We start from the raw sequence: 20,050 nt of genomic DNA on the forward strand, positions 1-20,050 counted from the left end.
TCCTCCAATTTTACTTTTTTGAGAAAAAAAAACAAAACTCAGTGAGAAAGAAGAAAGCGGCGAAAATGTTCTGATAAAAATTAAATTCCTGAAAATAAGAAAAAAAGGAAAAAGAAATTTATGAATGAATTTCAATTCCACCTTCCATTGATTATTCATTATTGATTATTGATTCATTACATAGGTAAGTAGGAGCGTAAGATTGAGTTCACTGTGCTTAGAAAAGGGGCTCAGGTTCACCTGCATACATGCCAGAGAATCCTATAATCGACCACCCATCTTCTGTGAAACAATTCATGATCTAGTAAGAATATAATTTTGCTGTCGAAGCACAAATGAAGCGTTTGCGTTGACCGCCGGTGCTGATCGCTGTCTTTCTGGATTTGTTTGCTTAGTACAGATCATTGTTCTGTCCAAAATATGATCGAACATAATGAATCGGATCAAAAACTTAACAATGACAACTGTACAAACGGAAGCCATGTAACATAAATGTTTAATCAGCAGCACGACAAACCTACACGACAAGCGCATGAGGATCACTACAAAAGCAGCCGCCGTGGAGCGGAATCAGCACAACATTTCTCATCGTTTCATCCTATATTTACACTTGAAAAACTTCCATTCTATGAATTTTTTTATAATGTTGCAAAACGAAATGTGGTGTAACGTACTTCTGGCCCTACTGAATTCTCTTGGGTGTAGTGGAGTGGTAAGTTTAGCTTTAGCAATTCTGAACTCTAGGTAAAATGCTGCGTGTAGTCATCGCCTTCGTCAGTCTTTCCGTGTTCACCGATGCCTCATTCACAGACATGAATTGCACCAACGGTGATACCACAACGACTAAGGTGTGCCTCTTTTCTTTGCGTAAACTCACAACTCGCTCCTTTCTGGATCAACTCCAAGAGTTTCAGTTCATTGCTTCCTCCACGGCGTGCAGCGACATTTACGCGCCCAGCACTTGTCTTGCGCTTTTCGGAGCGGCTGTTGTAGCCGGCAGTACGACCGACAGAGACGTGAAATGCAACACGGTTTGTTGGAAGATAAGCCGTTTGATTCATGCTATTCATTGTGTCATCATATAGGATGCTAACGGTATCAGCGAAGACGTGAAACAGCTCGCCATTTCCGTTTGCCCCAAGCATTGCGGATATTGCTGCAATACTCCCGAATACCAATGTTCCAACAAATTATGTATGTTTGAGTGCATTCCAAACTAATTGGAAAAGATAATTTTCTTCTCACTTTCAGTCCCACGAACAAACTGCGCTACCGTAACTGTCGCTCAATGCTCCGACGCAACTTGGCGTCCAATTCTTGCTGAGGATTGCCCGAATGTCTGCGGATTCTGTCTTACTGGTGAAATTATACACTAAAATAATCCCACTATAATGAACCAAAAAGTCTGTAACGTACTCCCTGTACTGTACTGTTGTACTGGACAATTTCAGGAGGATGTGTGGATAAGGTGATTCAGTGTGCGAACGATATAAACATTTGCAGACAGGTTGACATGCAGACTTTCGTAAAGGTTCGACGGGTTTTTCTTTCCGATAAACGCTTAATTTCAATTTGTTCCTGTTTAAAAAAGATGTCAATCTAACGAAATAGTTGCTGGGTTTCAGGAAAACTGTCAGCGTACTTGTGGATATTGTCCAACGTCTACTACAGCAGCATCAGCAGCAGCCGTAACTGTCGCCACAACAGGTACACATTTCTTTTTTCTCAGGTACAAGATAGCTCAACTCTTATCTGAAGGAATCCATATTTACAGCGAAAAGTGCGAGTGCAACTGCTATTTGCACATCAGCCGTTGACAGTAATGCAAAGTGAGTGTTACATTCAACCACTTCTGTAGAATACTTATTCTGGGAATTTACAGCTGTGCTACATGGTATAAGAACGGATTCTGCACCAATACCTTCTATACTCTGGCTCAGAGGAAGCAGTACTGTGCCAAGACGTGCAATCTCTGCTAAGAAGTACATCGCGACAACAAAAAAACGAACATCGGCACGACACCTGCAGTATTCTAAAATATATTTCAAAAGAAGTGCTTAAATGTGCAGGACTGACCATCCGTTGTACAAATAATAAAGTACATCTTAAATATTGGTGTATCACATAAAAACGAAGCTTTCTCGACAGAAAAAGAAAAATAACCATGAGATTTCACTTCAATTTCAACCGTTATTTCCACGGTTACGCTTTGAGTGCGGACTCTTACGCTTACTCAATTTGACCGGTTAAGGACAATTTTTAAGGTAGGTAGATCAGTTATGACCCGTTGTGTAATAACTCTCTCTAGTGCTTGGATTTATTTCTCTAGTAGCCATTTGTAGTTACAAATATAACACCGCTTAGTTGGCTGCATTCCTCAACCATGAGCAGTGTTAGTACCTCCTCATTTCCTTCGATCAATTTGAGTAAGCTGCTTAGACATAAGGCGTGAACAACTCGTCCAGCATGGAAAATGCTCTGGATTGCCAAAATGTGCCAACTGTCGCATCCTTCAATCCAACGAAAGTCAAAACCAGCCGAAGCAATACAAATGGAAGAACTATCGCATAAGTGAGCATGAGGAACCAGTGATGCAAACCGCTACTGCTGATCTATCCACGTCCAGAGGTCGTCCAATCTTGCTATATAATGACGTACCTATTTTGTCACATTTTTTGTGGTATGTGTGTGTGTAATTCATTCGAATGTAATGAATTACACACATACATACCACAAAAAATGTGACAAATTCCAGAAGGCTGTGGGACGGATTCCAACGGCGTCGAATTTGTGTGCCAACGCCAATAACCGTTATAATGGGTTGGGACGTGTCATTACGGCGCTGAATAGGCAAGCCCGCCCCCAGAAAACGGAAAAATGATTTGAAAGGGTCCCACGGCATGTCAATGGTTGCGGTAATACATGAGAAAATCATACACTTTAAATAGTGTTTCCAAAGTGTAGCGGTATCGAAGGAACATAGTTGTAAAATCAACTTTGAATACTCTTCAAATGTAGTCCTGCTGTTTTAGGATCAACGAAAACTTTCATTAATATTTAAATTACTAGACAAGATCAGTAAGAAAACGTTGTTTGAAAAAATACAAACTTAATAGAAGAAATGCACTACTTTTAGTTTATGTAGATCAGTGAAGTCGGGCGAAAGGAACACCACAAAATGTCTGAAGTCCAACTTTAGCCGGACGCTTAGACTGGTAAATAAATAAATAATAACTTCACAAATATTCGTAGTAGCAGTATTACGAAATATTAAAGCAACACTGAATATCCAACACTCCAGTTTATGGACGACGAAAGGAGGAGTAGTGACCGCTTTTTTTCAAACATAAAAGTGCCCACACGAATTAAAAAAGTATTGGTGGAATATCTTGTACCACATGAGTACAGAATTTCTCTCTCTTCAAGTTGCTTTTACAGTTTTTTGCAGTCTTCAAACTTTGCTTTCGTGATGAATATGTCAATGAGGTGTCAAGTGGACAGAACAGGTCATATTCGGCAATCTTCAGAGGTCTGTCAGAAGTGTAGAATTCACAGTTAAGGTTAGAAATTCTAGAATTCATGCTTCTTGCATCTGTTCCTATAGAGCTACGACATCTCGTTAAATGCAGTTTAGCAGGTCATTAAAGGCATCACCCCACGAGTCTGAGGTGGTACAGATTTCAGGTGGAGTATTCGAATACGGGATCGTAGATTAAGGAGAGGAGGTGATTCCGTCCATTTCTTCCTAATTGCCGTAAAAAACGGCCCGAAAGATGCGGCGCCGCACAAGGCTGGCGCGCTCCAGTCGAACTCCTTGTGGAAAATAGTGCGCCAGAACCCCTGAAGCCGTATCTTCCGGGCCGTTTTTTACGGAAATTAGGAAGAAATGGACGGAGTCACTCACCTCTCCACAGTCTCCCATCCCGTATACAAATACTCCACCTGAAATCCGTGCCACCTCAGATTCGTGGAGTGATGTCTTTAAGTATACCATGTGCAAGAATGAAACAATAGCACTAGAGACTTTCATCGCAAATTTTCTTGTCTCTCTTCTTCTCGCTCTTTGTGAAAGTGATAATTCACCTACTTTGCAACAATCCATTACTTAGCATATTTGGCTTTGCTGTAACACAATACCTTGTTCAAAAACCTTTTTCAACGCTCTATGAGAACAGAAATAGAGATTTTTGTTGACAAAGATCATGGAAAGGACAAGAATTGGAGATTTCTGCAAAATTGTAGTTACCTACTAGTTCCAAATGAAAGATCTTGTTCCTCATAGCCGTTGCCAATGCAAGATACGTTTCTCTATTTTCGAGAAAAGGAGAACAACCATCAGGCCACCGTAGTATATGACAGGTTTATCATAAACAACGCTTCCAAATTATCTAATGCAACCACTTGATAGTAGCAGTTGTAGAGAAAAAAAATCGCACACATTGACTAAACATTGCTCATCTCAGATCTTCGCACTAGTGGTGTATTGGTAAGTGGCAGAGGCGTCGGCGATTACATGCGATTATCAATAAATGGCTGATTTCTCACTGTGCTTATGGAACATAGTGCTCCAATTTTTTTGGATTCATTTTAAAGCTGTTCTGATAAACAGTGGAAATTCAAAACTGACAGACTGACAAGACAAGTCCAGACACAATTGCAGAGATTTTTCAATAAATCAATTTATTTTTTTTTTTGAGTTTCTTGAAGGATTTCAGACAGTGTTGATCGTGTAGGTCTCGTCTAGCTCTGTTATCACCTGTGCAACATTTCTAACGCTGAAGCGAAAAAAAAAACTCTTCACCTTTCCCACCTCTGAAAAGTAAAACAAATTTTTGCCTTAGCAGATCATGCCTGAATGTTTGAAGTATCACACGATTATCATTATTCGCGGGGCGATTGCACCACGCGGATATCCGCTAACATCACGGCAACGCGGCTACTGAGGCAGGCACAACGATTTGGGGTTTTTTGGTTTTATTTCCGGGTGTAATATCTTAGGGGATGATGAAGTTTCAGATGAGGCACTTGTGAGGATCTATTGCAAATGTTTCTACTTTCCAGACTCTGACAAAGGCGACAACGCCGAAACGTTGACCGTAATAAAGTTTGTTAACAATCTTGGCTGTTGCTTAAAATTGAATATCACACGATTATTGACAAAATCATCCCTTCATCGCAAAACAAGCAACACTGCGAAAAGCCTAAGCAAATGATTTATTATACAGATTCTTCTTAGTACCCTGTATTCGTAATTATGGGATATAAACGAAACAAACTATTTGCTCTTGGTTAAAACTATATTTTTTTTTCTCATTTATCTCTGAACTAAGCAAAGGCTAAAAGACTTCTCAACCAAATCGATGACCCAAGTATTTGGCCTCGGCTTTGCGGGCGGCTTTCATCAATCCCAAATGGAGAGTTTGTGAACTGTGACCAAATGGAGAAGCTTGGGTGCGTTCAGTTAAAGGCATCACTCCACGAATCTAAGGTGGTACGGATTTCAGCTGGAGTATTCGTATACGGGATTGGAGACTATGGAGAGGGGCTGATTCCGTCCATTTCTTCTTAATTGCCGTAAAAAACGGCCCGGAAGATACGGCTTCAGGCGTTTTGGCGCACTATTTTCTGCAAGGAGTTCGACTGGAGCGCGCCAGCCTTGTGCGGCGCCGCATCTTCCAGGCCAATTTTTACCGCAATTAAGAAGAATTGGACGGAATCGCCCCTCTCACCATAGTCTCCCATCCCGTATACGAATACTCCACATGAAATCTGCACCACCTCAGATTCGTGGGGTGATGCCTTTAAGCACCCAATTAATGCAACAGGTGACCGCTGTCGTCATCAAAAAAACTCACTGCATGATGCTGGCGAGTGCTCAACATGAATAAGGCGATGCCTAGACATGGATCACTGAAAAACCCTGAAATGGATTCATATAAAGGACAGCTGGTCAATCGTATATGGTGTGTTGCCAAAACGCACTCAACAAGAAAGACGGGGTTCAAAACACTTCTTCAAAACACTTATCACTATTTCCGCTTCTTGACATGTAACCAGTGCCAACAATCATGTTGTGAGGAACGTATGAAATATATTCTTCACTTGTTAGGAGAGGAATCGGGGTTCAACTGGCATTTCATAATCATGTTCTTTACAATTCAGTCAACTTGACTCTCTTTTTGGACGTTTCTATCCGTGCACTCACATGGGGATTCCGGAAGCAATTTAAAGAAATTTTTTAAGTTAACGCTTGGACTACGAAGTTTGGTATATGATAACGGGATTCACGCCTACAAAATTTTGCTAACGGATAAAAACTTTGCAAGAAAATGCTACTCCATGCAAATAAATGCGTACAAAAAGCGTTCACTTCTAAGTGAAAACCTCTAAATGAAAACGAAACTTAGGAGGCCTGGCCGTGGGACAGAGACTGGCACCCAATCTTGCCATTATCTTTGTATCGAAAATCGAAAGGCTTAAACTCGATCGCTTTATTACCACTGCTTTATTGTCGTTACATAGAGGATTGTTGCGAGGTATGCCCAATACAGGCAGAATTAGACACGTGCTTAAATCTTGTCAACCAGCATTGTCCGCACATTAAGTTCACAAGGGCGAAACCAACGGACAATTGGTTGCCTTTCTTGAATGTGCACATCTGTTTGCACAAAGGAATATGGAATACCAAGTGGTATCGGAAACCCAGTAGTAAAAACATTTTATTGCTCCGCTTTTCTGTAAAATGAAATACTCCTTCATATGTAGCATGCACAGGACGGTGGCAAGAGTATCGAGCATCGAGCAGCCAGGGAGTAAAATATTGTTCGTAAACTGGCCAAAGTGGCTATTTCCAGCAGGTACCCTAAAGAGAATTGTGTTACTTGACAGACACGACTGTCCTCCTCAAAGTCCAACATCGTGGACGGCCGAGAAAATATTCCGTTCTGTCTACTACGTTACATATGTGATGAGATCAACGGAACGGTACGGAGCTAGCTGTCTACTCAAAGCTGGTTTACAAAACGACGCAAGAGTTGTAGAGATGCCACCAGCGAACCTTAAGTGTCAACTGGAACGTAGCGGTGCGTATGATCGACTCTGCTCAACTCCCAGCTGCGTGGATTGACCATATCGAAGAGGGGTGACCGCATGGTATCAGGAGTGGTGTATCATATGCAGGTCGGGTGGTGACGATCTATCATCTAGGGGAAAAGGGACGCTCTCTGTGTATTCGGGTCAAGGAGCATCTAAATGGACTCGCAAAATCTAAACTCTGTACCCCTCTTGAATCACACCGTGGAAAATATCATCAAAACTCCGAAATTGTAGGGGAAGTTACGATACTATCCTTTAATTCCGAGATAATAGCGCGCAGAACAGTAGAGGATGTTGGCAAGCATATCTGGGCGGGTTTTGATGTACGTGCCCCTATAAAACAGCCTTATGATTCAAAGTTCTGTTACGTGGTGCTCTGTTACACTACCAAATTTTAATAAACGAGGTATGCGCTAGCCAATGCGTTGTCCTTTGAGTTTGGTCATTTGAATTCCTTCTGTAGGTTGATAAGGCGCTTTAAAGGTATGTCACTAATGGCTTTGATTTTTCCAGGCTCTGACGGAGGCGATAACGCTGAAACGTTAGTTCGTAAAGAAAGATCAATGCTAATCTTGGCTATGGCTCAACCGAACCGACTATATCCTAAATCATGCCAAGATTCGAGGACAGTTTCTAATTTTTTGTCTCCTTTTGTGCATGTTACTCCCAATTCAGATATAGGTGCATTTTTATGTTCGAATAAAACGAACACGCATTATTGCTCAATTCAATGGTAACATTTTCATAAACTTCCATAAGTAACTCAGGTAGGTTTAGTATGTTCTACTAAGCTTCTACTAAATGTTCGGTATTACTCGTACAAGAATTACAAAACAACAAAGAGAGTACTAGAAGCAAGTAATTTCTTCATACATTGAAAAGTAAACTATGTTAGCCCCTGATTTTAAATGTTTTGTTATTAAGAAGAGGAGATAATTCGCAACGAATGACAATGGTTAGCATTGATGTATTTCACTTAAACAGTCGCTGATGAAAATTCCTAATAGAGGAGAACAACTGAAGATTTTGTAGAATGAATAGGCAAAACATTTTAATCTTGAAGATATCTCTCACCAAACACATGAGCATCAGAAGCTTCACACCACACACAAAAATAAAGCTCGAGGTACAAATTTGAAAAGTGTGGCTCGCGTGACAGAAAATAACGAACAGCGCTACAATAATTCCAGTGAACGCATCCAAACGGAGAGTCTTTAGAATCTTGAAAAATCCGTCTTAAGAACATCTTGTTCAGAACGAAATCTAGTGAAGCTGAGCAAAATAGTAGTAGATAAGATAAAGTTTAAAACAGTCAATAAGAAGAAAAAGAGCAGGAATGGTTGAGGTTAGTGGGTCTGGAGAACAAGAAGCATAGTTCACACCAACATTAGTTATCCGAATTAGTCACCGTAGCATTATAGGAGTAGAGCCATGGAATATTAATTCTACGCTTTCACAACAGATCCTTAGCATATAGCAAACCCGTTTTAGAAATAAACAAATATTCGAAGGTGGAATAAAAGGAAAAAACGTATTTCACTCTTGCGAAGCGTTAAAAGTATCACCCCACGAATCTGAGGTGGTACGGATTTCAGGTGGAGTTTTCGTATACGGGATCGTAGATTATGAAGAGGGGATGATTCCTTCCATTTCTTGCTAATTGCCGTAAAAAACGGTCCGGAAGATGCTGTGCGTGCAAAAGGTTGGCGCGCTCCAATCGAATTCTTTGTAGAAAATAGGGCGCCGGAACGCTCAAAGCCGTATCTTCCGGGCCGTTTTCTACGGCAATTAGGAAGAAATGGACGGGATCATCCCCTCTCCTTAATCTACGATCCCGTAAACGAATACTCCACTTGAAATCCGTACCACCTCACATTCGTGGGGTGATGCCTTTGAACCTCCATCAAAACTGCGTGCCCGTATACATCGAGGATACATTATACATACATCGGAATGGTAGCTATATTCATAGGATTTGTTCTCGTAACTCCGGTGTTGGCAACCAAGCGACTCGTAGGAAAACAGCTAGAGCAGCCATATTGAGCAATTCGAATATGAAGAGGAAGAAATAATCGAATCGCGAAAACACTTTTGCCCATTCATGCTGCACCTGCAAATGGGAGAATCAGAGAAGCGTGATATGAGATCGCGAATCTCATAGCTCATAAATATGAGGAACGTACATTTTTCCTCTGCATCTTTTGTTCGGTCTTCCGACGAAGATTCCTGTGTGACTCAGCAATTTCTTCAAGGATATTGTAAATCAATACCAACTCCGGAACTTTGGGACGATCGATGCTGGAATAACAGAAGGTTATTAGTTCTTATTTGCAACAAGTTGAATATTCGGCTAAAGCCGGACATTCAGATTTCGCATGCTTTCAGGGTTCAATAAGAACTTAAGTTAGATGTACTTTTTCTAAGTTGCTAGTAACGGTTCTTTTCGTTTTTCAAAAATTTAGGCGGGTTGAATAATTTTGCGGAGCTTCTTTCCCAAGAGATAGAAAAGAACCTCCTGTTTTCTTCCTCAATGAATGGTTCCGTGACAAAGGCACAAACAAACAGACAAAAAAACATATACACAAACTAATCCCGCTAACATTAACATGTGATAAAGTTCCTTTTTCATCTCTCGCAGAAATCTCAAAAATACGTTCAAATTCCTGTTATCAAGAGAAAAATTCCACAAAAAATAAGGCTGAAGTTTTCAACTTCTGTATTTTCTTTCAAATCGGTCTTTTTCAACTTACTCAGAACATGAAATTAGTTTTTGATTCCTATGTCCTAAGAATAGCAAGGATGAACTGTCTTCAACTGGTGACTTAATCAAACCTTTCCTTTCACGTCTTTCATACCGTGCTGGCGGCCGTTCAGTGGCAGAATGTTGCCATGCTACGCAACCGGGACGCCCTGGGTTCGGGTCCCACCGCTAGTGGAACGCCTTTTTTCTTTATGGAGTAATTTATTTCGTTACACAAAGACAAAGACAAATACAAACAAATACGCGACATACTCACGTACACGCAGAGCGCAGTAATTCTACAGTATGATAGCACTCGAAGCAAAGTAATAGCACCAAACCTTTCTTTATCAAGACAAGCATTGTGGAATGAGTTTCTCGTGAGGACTGTTGACCGTCTTTTTCGAGACTCGGGAATTAGCATGAACCTCAGCATTCGCTTTGATGGCATTTGATCTATAAATATCCAGGACATTGATTATCCTATATTACACTTTCTGTATCAAAAGACGCTACTCCTAAGCAAAAATGTGAAGAAATTTCTTCCAATATAAAAAACAGAGTAGGAGATCGGAGAAAGTTCAGCAAATATGTGCTAATATGATTTTAAAAGCAAATTAACAAAATTCATTTCCTTTATTTGTCATTTGCCTCCAACCTCTACACTAGACTTCTAGGACGAAGAGGAGTGAAAACGAAAGTTACGACAAACATACACACCTTTCTGGATGTACTGTCGACTGATGGCAAGAAAAGCCATCGATATGCTGACAGCTACTGCGCACAGAAGAATCACTATGAGGATGTAGTATCCTGAAATGATGAAGTTACTCGTAATACCCATATTGGGGTGTGTTAATTGAAATAAATCAACTATCCGGTTTTTAAGCAACGGTTGAAAATGATTGGTTGTTTATATGAGCTGACAATTTACTCCTTCCAAAGCAATCTATCTTCAAAAAACGGGGAAGTGTGCGAAACCCGAAGCAATGCATTTACGTGATTACCTAGGACCGCATTAGACCTAAAGGCATCACCCCACGAATCTGGGATGGTACGGATTTCAACCGGGCAATACATATAGGGGCCATAGATTGTGGGGAGAAGGGTGATTCCGTTCATCTCTCGCTGCGTCAGTTGAAGGCAGCGTTTCACAAAATTGATGTGGAACGAAAGCCCCAGAGAAAACATAGAGCTCGGATTATTATCGAAACCAGAGTGGATCCGCTCATCCTTCCCTAATCGTCGTAAAAAAAAAACGGCGGGGTGAATACCGTTCTCCCCTTCGAAATCAGTTGACGCGCAATCCTTTTGCACGCATCGCGCTCACAAGCGAACGATCAACGAGGTTTCTTTGGCAGCCTATTCAAACAAAACCAATGAATGGGCTGCTGAGGGCACCAGAGCGTGTAAAAAGGTGAGCGTTCTAACGTACCTTGTTGGAACTAAAGCGGTTCCCATGCCATTTTTTTTTTTTGGGAAGACTGAGAGAGCGGAACGTGGCTATTCTCTTTTCCGTATTCTCCAATCCAAACTCTATGTTATCCCTGCAGCATCCGTATCACCGTATCTGTTCCCTGATGAGCTGCCTTTGAAGATAGCTGATCGAAAGGATCCCATCGTTCCTTCGATCATCACCACCATTGCTGTCCTCTTCTAGCAAAAGTGGGGTCTTTAATTGCAATGAAGGCATGTGGACAGTTGCGTCCGAGTGCGATAGAGAGAGTGGAGTTGGATATCGCAATTATATGTAGGTACATACTTCGATAGCTCACGTCCCATCGCAAGCATGGTTTTTTAAAACACTTGTGAGTTGTCGAATAAAGCCTTCTCTGCTATCCAGTGAAAGTCAAAACTTAAGCTCTTCTGTGGATATTTCAAAAGGAAAAGCCATATTTTCGCTCATGTGATAAAGTTACGCCCACTCCTTTGCTCGTGTATGTGTTCGTACGCAGATTCAGTGGTGGCGGGATGGTGACTGATGATTGTTAAGCTCTATCCCTTTGAACGTCTACTTGACTAACATATTCATCTAATCCACAAGTATAGAGAAAGTGCGCACGTGCTAGTGAGAGGGGTTGGTTATTAAAGGCATCACCCCACGAATCTGAGGTGATACGGATTTCATGTGGAGTATTCTTACACGGGATAGTAGATTATAGAGAGGGAGGATGATTCCGTACATTTCTTCCTAGTAGCCGTAAAAAACGACCCGGAAGATGCGGCGCGTGCAAAAGGCTGGTGCGCTCCAATCGAACTCGTTGTAGAAAATAGTGCGCCGGAACGCACGAAGCCGTATCTTCGGGGCCGTTTCCTACGGCAATGCCTCTGAGGAATCGTTCACAGGTTGATAGCGCAGGACCACCGTAAGCAGTTGTGATACCGCGTATTTGGCACCGATTTAGGCGGAAACCACATCAATTAGTACCATCAACAACCGGGGTTATACACGCCTTGGGGTGAACCGGCGCTTGCCGCTGGTAGAATGTGTTGGAAAGCACCACCACTGGTTCAGACTTTTGTGCGCGCGATGGCTGATTGCATTCATACCTTGGTTCCTACGTACAACCTGGGCAATCCCAAGAGGCTACCAAAAAATGATAGTGAAAACATGGTGAGGAAATAAGAACTTGTTTTGCCAGCAATAGTTCACAGTGGTGACGTGAATAACTTACAGTACGAAATTAATTTTCCTTTATTTTCCCATAACAAGATGTTGAAAATATCCTGGATGGTACCGTACTAGTAAAAATTGAATTGATAAAGAAACTGCCGTGTTTTCTAAAATGCTCACCTAACAGAGGAATTGCATTACTTTTTGGCATCGCACCCGCTACAATTCCAAGAAGAACTGTCATAGCGAGTAGACTTCCAAGTCCAAGCGAAACCTTAAAAAGTTATGATCTCCAACTTTTAGAAATTGTTAGCTTTTGAGGCGAGTTGGTGTCGAAGTGATTCGCATGCGAGAAGGGATGATCTAATTTCTAATTTGTGATGTTAGAGGAACAGAAAGAAAATGAAAACATGAAACGCCTTGACGCAAGTATTACATTCTCGTTTGCAGAATTCTGAAACGATTTTAATTAAAATTTCAATATAAGTAATGATAGAATCAGAAATCTTCTCAGAAAACTGTAAAATACAAAAATACATTAACAGAAAGAGAACTTTCACCTTTCACTTTTGACTACTAGGACACACAAAACAAAACTACTCTAGATGCAGAAAAGTTATCCAGACAAAGATGCGACATCCTTCATGTCGTAATGGAAGAAAAATTGCAGGAAATTGCTGGACAACAAACTTTGCTCGGATGAGCATTCTACAAAGATACGAAAAAAAATGTTGTCCAAAAAGTTTAGGGTTACCTTCTCATTTCGTGGTCCATCGCTAGATCCTGGCGAGAAGATTCCAAGTATTGAAAGAGCTGAGATAAGAAATGTCGGTGCAACGATGACCGTAATGTAGTAGATTGGTCGCCGTTGAAGATGAAAAATATAGTGAACCTGTAAAATGAATGCTTATTGTTCTAGAAAATGTCTTTCACAATATCTCTCATTTTTTTCTTCCGATCTGACCAAATTTTTAAAATTATGATCGCACTTTTTAACAACGAATGTATTCTTATTAAATGTACACGTTTACAGTTATATAGACACATAAGAAGAGGTTATTTGGTAAATATGTATGATAATTTTTGCAGTTTTTGTGGATTTTGGTGAAGTTTTTTTTGGGCCTAAGTCTAACCGAAATTAAGTAACGAAAACATGAGAAACCTCAACGCGTGATTCCCCTTCTTCAACGAATCGCATATGCCGTACTGTTACATTGAAAAGATACCATTCTGCATTACCCTGAAAATTAAAAATTATTTTATTACAATAGAAGGTACCAATTCGAAGTGAAATTTGATAATATAGCTTGTAGAGTGAGGAAAATAAAAAATACATAGTATAATAATATAAATATAAATAGTAAATATAAATGTGACATAAAATACTAATAAAACTAGTGTAATAGTAAGAAATTGGATGGTAAAAGTTGCATAATAGTAAGAAATTGGATTTTCTATTATTTATTTGTATTCATTCTTTGCCAGTTACTCTGAGCACGCCTTTGAGCGTCATAAATAAATAAATAAATAAATAAATAATAGAACCATAATTATTCGTGACATAACACTACGACGATTTCGGAGTAAACGTAAGTAAGGTCTCAAAAATTCCCCAATTATTACTCTTCAATTCATTAAAGAAGCTCAAAAGCGCTATTAACCCTCATGGACGTTTGGTGTCTATCAATCCAACGACTCTGGAAGGATGAAATGTTTGGTTGACGTAGGGATGGCATCGAACCATCATCGCCCAATGCAGTCGTCACCACCGAAGCGGTGCGTAGATTTTCGTGGAGAATTTCTCTCTACACTACTTTGGTACGGTAAGAGTACTCACCGCAAAATACGAATCCTTCGGCGGTTGTGTAGCGTCCACAATCATTTCGTCAACATTCAACAACGGTGAAGCCAGGGCGACTGCACAGAACTGAAATGTGTAGCAGTTTTTCATTATCTGTTTTTATGTACCAATCAAAATATGCTGCAACTTCTTTTTTTTCTTTATTTCATTTCTTCCCCTCCGATGACAAAATGTTCTGGCAAGACGGTTTGTTTCACTTGAAAATATAAGAAATAAAATTTGGAATTAAGATAAATATTTCATTCCAAGGGTGATGCAAATAATTAGTAAATGTTAGTTGTGATACCAAATATGCGCAAGAACTGCCGGCAAGTATTTAACTGTCTCCAACCTTCTTCCTTTCCTGAAGCTTTCGATCCATTCGAAAATTACGTAATGAATCAGTACACACTACGTTTAAGAAGACACTAATATTTTCCTGAGGGCCATCGCGTTGGTGCACATTTTCACCTCAGCACTTAGCATATTTTAGAGAAAATGCCGTATGCAAATCGAGTGAATTAATTAGCACTTTAAATTCAAATTTTAGCAGCACCATAGGAGCAGTCAGGCGATACAGTCGTGCACCGATAAATCTTGACGTTGAGGCTATTCGTTACTTGATAGTTCATTTTGGGTCTTTTTTTATTGTCTGACCAGGACCGTTGAGCAAAGGAATTTTCGTTTTCTCCTTTGGACAATGCTTAGTCTACCCAGAAAAGTACTTCACAGAAAGATCTTTAACCCAACGAGTTTATTCTTCTCTGAAATCTCCTTTAATGAAAAAAAATATCATTCATCTCACAGCTGTATGGTCTCTGAGCAATAGAATACTGTACGGAATGTTAAGGTTATTGTAGGGAATAGTCTATATAAGAATCAAGTAATACAGGTACAAATTAATTGCTGCTCGTGAAACTGAAGGTACAAGAAGAAGTCTTAAAAGCTTCATATTTCACTTAGTCAGAAACTGCAATTAATGGATACAGCCGGGTCAAAACGACATGAAGCACGGGCAGTTGCGTAAGCGGCTGCGTTCGCAGCGGTGCGGTGGAGACAGCGGTTGGAGTCGAAGTGGGACCATGGCGAACTGCAGAGACGGGTGGCGGTAGCGATGATCCCTACGCGGTCCCACCCGCTACGCTCCACCGCGCCGCTTCGAGCACCGCCGCTTACGCGACTGTCCGTGCTTCATGTCGTTTTGACCCAACTATACAAGAAGAAATCTTCAAGTCTTCTTGTTTCACTTTGTCAGAAACCACAAATGTCAAATTTTTAACGCGAAATTTACCTGACAATCGAACGGAAACGATTGCGTTTGTATGCGACATATAGCACTAACATACTGCGGTATGTTTACTTTGATCGCACCATTATGATAGAGACGAACGTCAGCTCGATTAGGTGTGAGCATCTCTTTCGATTCAAGGCTGAAATACACAAAGAAGTCTTTACAGAATGTCACCGGAAAGAGGGGAATTTTGAATGTGGCGCTGGCAGCCCCGAGGAGTTCGAGTAATCATGAATCTGCAGTGAAGTCATATAACAAAAATGGTGATAGTACGACTGGAATTTCCATTTTCATTACAAATGCAGGACGCCGTGCCCGCGTTCCATCTTGCAATGCTATCAATTGATGGGTGAAAAATTTTGAGGAGACGTCGAGCAGCTCGGAAAAAGGAAACCACCGAGGTTCCAAAGTAGTCACCGAACCCCCAGAAAACAATGAAGCAGTTCGTGCCTCAATTGCATGGAACTCCACAACATTCGGAAAGGAAACATGCAGCAACATTGAGCCTAAACCGTACAACCGTCCGCCGAGTACACTACAGTATCTGTTGGGGTATGTAGGTGAACGTACATTTCCAGTACATTTCCAGTATGTAAATGTAAAGTTGAGCCGTTCAGCTGCAGTCGCATTCTCACCATTTTTGTAAAATGACTTCACAGCAAATGTGAACCGATCGACTGATCCCTAATTACTAAATGACGTTAGTAGTTGTATATTGGAGGATCCCACTCCCACCTTCCTACCAACTCCTCAGGTCTCCCAGTGCTACATTCAAAATTTCCCGCTCCCTTGCCCTGTAATATGTGTTTTACAGAGGACGGGATGCCTTATCGATTCGAAGAACTTTGCTTGTGAAATTTGTAGCGAAGAATATGGAAAGCTAGAATAATCGAATTCCCTGTGAAAGATATGAGATACCGACAAACCACCCAGTTCTCCTAATACTGTAGGTTTTTAATAGTAGTTTAGAAAAAAACAATATTTACCTGTTATACACAAACAATTTAGGTATCCAAACCATGCTTTGGGGGACAATGACCTAAAAAGCAAAAAAAATTTAATCAGGGTTTTTTATTTTCTTTTATGAGTGTGTTTTACTCAACAAATTCATGCATTTCCTCCTCTTTTCATTAAAAAAAATACTCATAAATTATTTGTAGGAACGGATTTTTCCAAGCAATATTTCTCTTAATTTGTCCAGTATTTGCTTCGTGCTTTAAAGTTCTACCTACATACCTCTTTCTGTCCACGATAATTGTTTGGGTCCCATCGTAGCCGTCGATCATACCACCTCTGAGTATGTGATATAACGTAGGCGGCAAGTTGTTCGTTTTCTCTCTGAATAAGGAAAATTCGAGAACGGAAAGTTTCTTCCTTAACTGTTTTCTCAAGCGTTTATACTTCCTAATGCACAGTTCTCTTAACATCCAAGATAGGACCCGATAATCATTTTCAATTAGTTTTAATGAATTATTTTAGTTTTATTTTACTGTAACTTTAATAGCAACATCTATAGAGCCTCACCACTTCCACGAGAATCCCAAGAACGATGGTCATGTTGATGACAACCGGCCCATGAGTGAATGGAATCACTCTTTTGTCGTAGGAGGCGAAAATATCGCGTAGGATCAACGAGGTGTCGTTGTCTGAAATACTGTGCACATGAAGTTAACAAATTAGTCGCAGAAATGTAACACAAGTGAGGCTCCAAGCAAAAAAATCTAGCATAACGTTGAAAGTTAGGGAAAGTTCCACAGATTCATTCATTACTTGTCTGTTTATTTGAGAAAATAGCAGTTAATGGATTTTGTATTAGAACATGCTGTGTAAAGTAGGACTCTTGTGTTTCTTAAGTACTTTTGTAAGGATGGAAATACTGTAATTTACGTAATTTGGCTGGCGTTAATAGGCTTTAATATCTAACAACAAACCGAAAAAATAAAAAATAAAAATAATAAAAATAAAATTAAAATAGTTGTATAAAATAATATTATTGTGATATAAATAATACAAAATAAAAATAATAAAATAATATAACTGTATACAAAAAATAAGGCAAAGGTATATGTAATAGCCTCCGTCATCGTACTTGTTTATAGTATTTTAAACTTCTTGTTCATTTTGGCTCAATCAGGCTGTAATCTACATAACCATCAGCTTAAAGAAAGATTTAAGTACTCGTCCCCACGTGCTGTGGCCCATTATGAATCCTAGGATTTTCCCCCGTGTGTGTACACGTCCACACCTCAACCTAAATCAACAACATCCACGCTCACAATGAGTTTATAAATTTTTGATGAATCTTGCTTAAACAACTGGAAGTGAAAGTTTTTTTTGAATGGCATTCGTTAAGTTCCAAAAATCTCGAGAATAGCTAGGTATTGGTGTACATGTGAGCTCTATCGTAGAGAGATGAATCGCGAGCAAAATTCTCTCATTTCGAGATGATCATAGGAATTGCATACCCTAAGTGTTGGCTCCTACAGAAAGACATAACGACGTGGAGGAGGTACAGCTGGGTTACGAAGTAGTTTGGGTTAAAGGCATCAGCCCACGAATCTGAGGCGGGTTTCAGGTGGGTTATGCCTATAGTTGGTCGTATATTATGGAGAGAGGGTGATTCCATCTATTTCCTCCTAATTGCCGCAAATAAAATGGCCCGGAAGAGCGGTGAGTGCACAAGGCTGGCGCGCTCCAATCGAACTTGTTGTAGAAAATAGCGCGCCGAAACGCTCGAAAAAAGCTCGAAGCCGTATCTTCCGGGCCTTTTTTACGGTAATTGCGAAGAAATGGACGGAATCACCCTTCTCTCCATAATCTACGACTCCATACAGGCATAACCTACCTGAAACCTGCACAACCCCAGATTCGTGGGGTGATGCTTCTAACCACCGTCTCTCTATTTCAGCCAGCGAAAAGGCCCGGAAAGGAACTCCTTTCCAGCATAGTCGTACTCCGGAAAGAAAGTGACCATGGGCACCTTCTTGAGTTCGCTGCTCATCCCAACTACTCAACCGACCTCGAACGTTGTTCTACAGTAATGAAAAAAGAACCTCTTTCAAATATTCCCTACGAAAATCGTACCGCTTTTTTCAGTCGAAGAATGTTCGCATAATTCCCAACCTCGGATGTAATGGATACAAGATGTATTTTAGAAAACTTTTTAGAACAGAATATTTTCCATTTTTTCTTGTAGAGAATCCTTGTTTTTAGTTTTTCCACGGTCCTTTTACTACTTTATAAGCGAAAAAGGCAATAACGCCTTATAGAAAAAAAAAAGAAGTAATAACGCCTTATAGAAAAATTCTAATCGACTGTCAAATGATCTACCCTTGAGCACAATCTAATATCATCTACGTAAAAAAAACCACTAATTTACCATCGAATATCCCTGAAACACTAATCGAATTTTCATTTTGTCGTTATCGTGATTATTGAAACCATCGTCAGTCCAAAGATTTCTCGTCTCTTGCTATTTACTACCTTTCTCATTTCATTAAAATTCACCACAAACAAGATGTGAATCCTAGATATACGACAGAAAATATCACTGGGAATTTATTGATTGGAGCCTACATAGCATTTTCATGTCCATTTTCATGTATTTTCCGTTTCCATTTTCCTCAAAGAAATCTCCCTGAAAATCCTTCTAAACACCATCCTCAACAAAATGACGATCGCTTCCGGTTCTTGTGGAACAGAGGACCAGAACGTTGTTTTTGATTTACCGTATGTGACCACCCGTGAACCGTATTGTCTGTACTGGCCCAACGTTTTTGTATTGGCTCTTTTTTTCCCTGGCTTCCGGGAGTTTTTCTTTTCCTTTTCGTATAATAATGTATGAATAAGTGTACGTACGTAACTACGCACTGTCTGATACGCCTTAATTCTTACGATCCACTTTTTTGAAGGACTTACCGAAACAGATGATTATTAATGCATACATACGAAAAAAAAATTATGCAAAAGCGTCACTGTAGGCGTACTGTAGGATGTTTCTAACTAATCTTAGATCGATATATTGTATAAACATACTAAAATAATGCGAAATTCTAGGAATTTCCGTCCCTACCTGACTAGAATCAGAAGAAGAGTGATGGGAAGAGATTAACAGTTAACTACTTTTTCCGAAAACATATCTCTCACACTTTTTTCAAGCTGTATAATAATTTAATAAAAATAGACTTGGAAAATTAAACGTTTGAATTTCAGTAAAAAAGGAATAAGTATGATTTTCAAAATTTAATTTCATAAATCTTGAAATATGCCCTCTCATCCCCCATTCTCCTATACTGGATGCCTCGCAAAGGATTCAGTTTTTTTTTTCGTGGGCGCATTTCTGTTCTTGACATTTCCAGCACTTTTATCCAATTACCGTAATCGTTCTACTGAAAGACAGATAGGTTGTACTAATAATGCTACTAATGTAGCAACGATATTTATATTTAAGGTAAAAAAAAGATTTAGTGT

General features: G+C 39.9%; 3 protein-coding genes across 4 annotated transcripts; 2 read left to right on the forward strand and 1 right to left on the reverse strand.

Moving 5' to 3' along the window:
- Positions 1 to 749: 749 nt before the first annotated feature.
- Positions 750 to 1,979, forward strand: RB195_003201 (uncharacterized protein; the record flags this gene model as incomplete). The annotated part of the gene is made up of 8 exons (XM_013450343.2): positions 750 to 848; positions 915 to 1,031; positions 1,086 to 1,194; positions 1,252 to 1,359; positions 1,452 to 1,531; positions 1,626 to 1,707; positions 1,775 to 1,829; positions 1,883 to 1,979. The coding sequence occupies 8 exons, from the start codon at positions 750 to 752 to the stop codon at positions 1,977 to 1,979; spliced, it is 747 nt and encodes a 248-aa protein (XP_013305797.2).
- Positions 1,980 to 6,766: 4,787 nt separating this feature from the next.
- RB195_003202 (uncharacterized protein) lies at positions 6,767 to 7,126 on the forward strand (the record flags this gene model as incomplete). The annotated part of the gene is made up of 1 exon (XM_064200755.1): positions 6,767 to 7,126. One exon carries the CDS (start codon positions 6,767 to 6,769, stop codon positions 7,124 to 7,126), a length of 360 nt encoding a protein of 119 aa, XP_064056636.1.
- Positions 7,127 to 9,061: 1,935 nt separating this feature from the next.
- On the reverse strand, positions 9,062 to 19,526 carry RB195_003203 (uncharacterized protein; the record flags this gene model as incomplete). Of its 2 annotated transcripts, XM_064200756.1 has the most annotated exons (13): positions 9,062 to 9,205; positions 9,279 to 9,393; positions 10,177 to 10,291; positions 10,556 to 10,648; positions 12,630 to 12,723; positions 13,204 to 13,341; positions 13,612 to 13,689; positions 14,287 to 14,376; positions 15,581 to 15,719; positions 16,567 to 16,619; positions 16,817 to 16,918; positions 17,105 to 17,226; positions 19,499 to 19,526. In XM_064200756.1, 13 exons carry the CDS (start codon positions 19,524 to 19,526, stop codon positions 9,062 to 9,064), a joined length of 1,311 nt encoding a protein of 436 aa, XP_064056637.1. The 2 variants fall into 2 exon arrangements, with proteins under 2 accessions (XP_064056637.1, XP_064056638.1); XM_064200757.1 differs by lacking the exons at positions 16,567 to 16,619; positions 17,105 to 17,226; positions 19,499 to 19,526 and having other exon boundaries at positions 16,817 to 16,866.
- Positions 19,527 to 20,050: the final 524 nt, after the last annotated feature.

This window comes from Necator americanus, chromosome IV (genome assembly GCF_031761385.1).
Source record: "Necator americanus strain Aroian chromosome IV, whole genome shotgun sequence".
In the NCBI taxonomy this organism is placed as follows: Eukaryota; Metazoa; Nematoda; class Chromadorea; order Rhabditida; family Ancylostomatidae; genus Necator; species Necator americanus.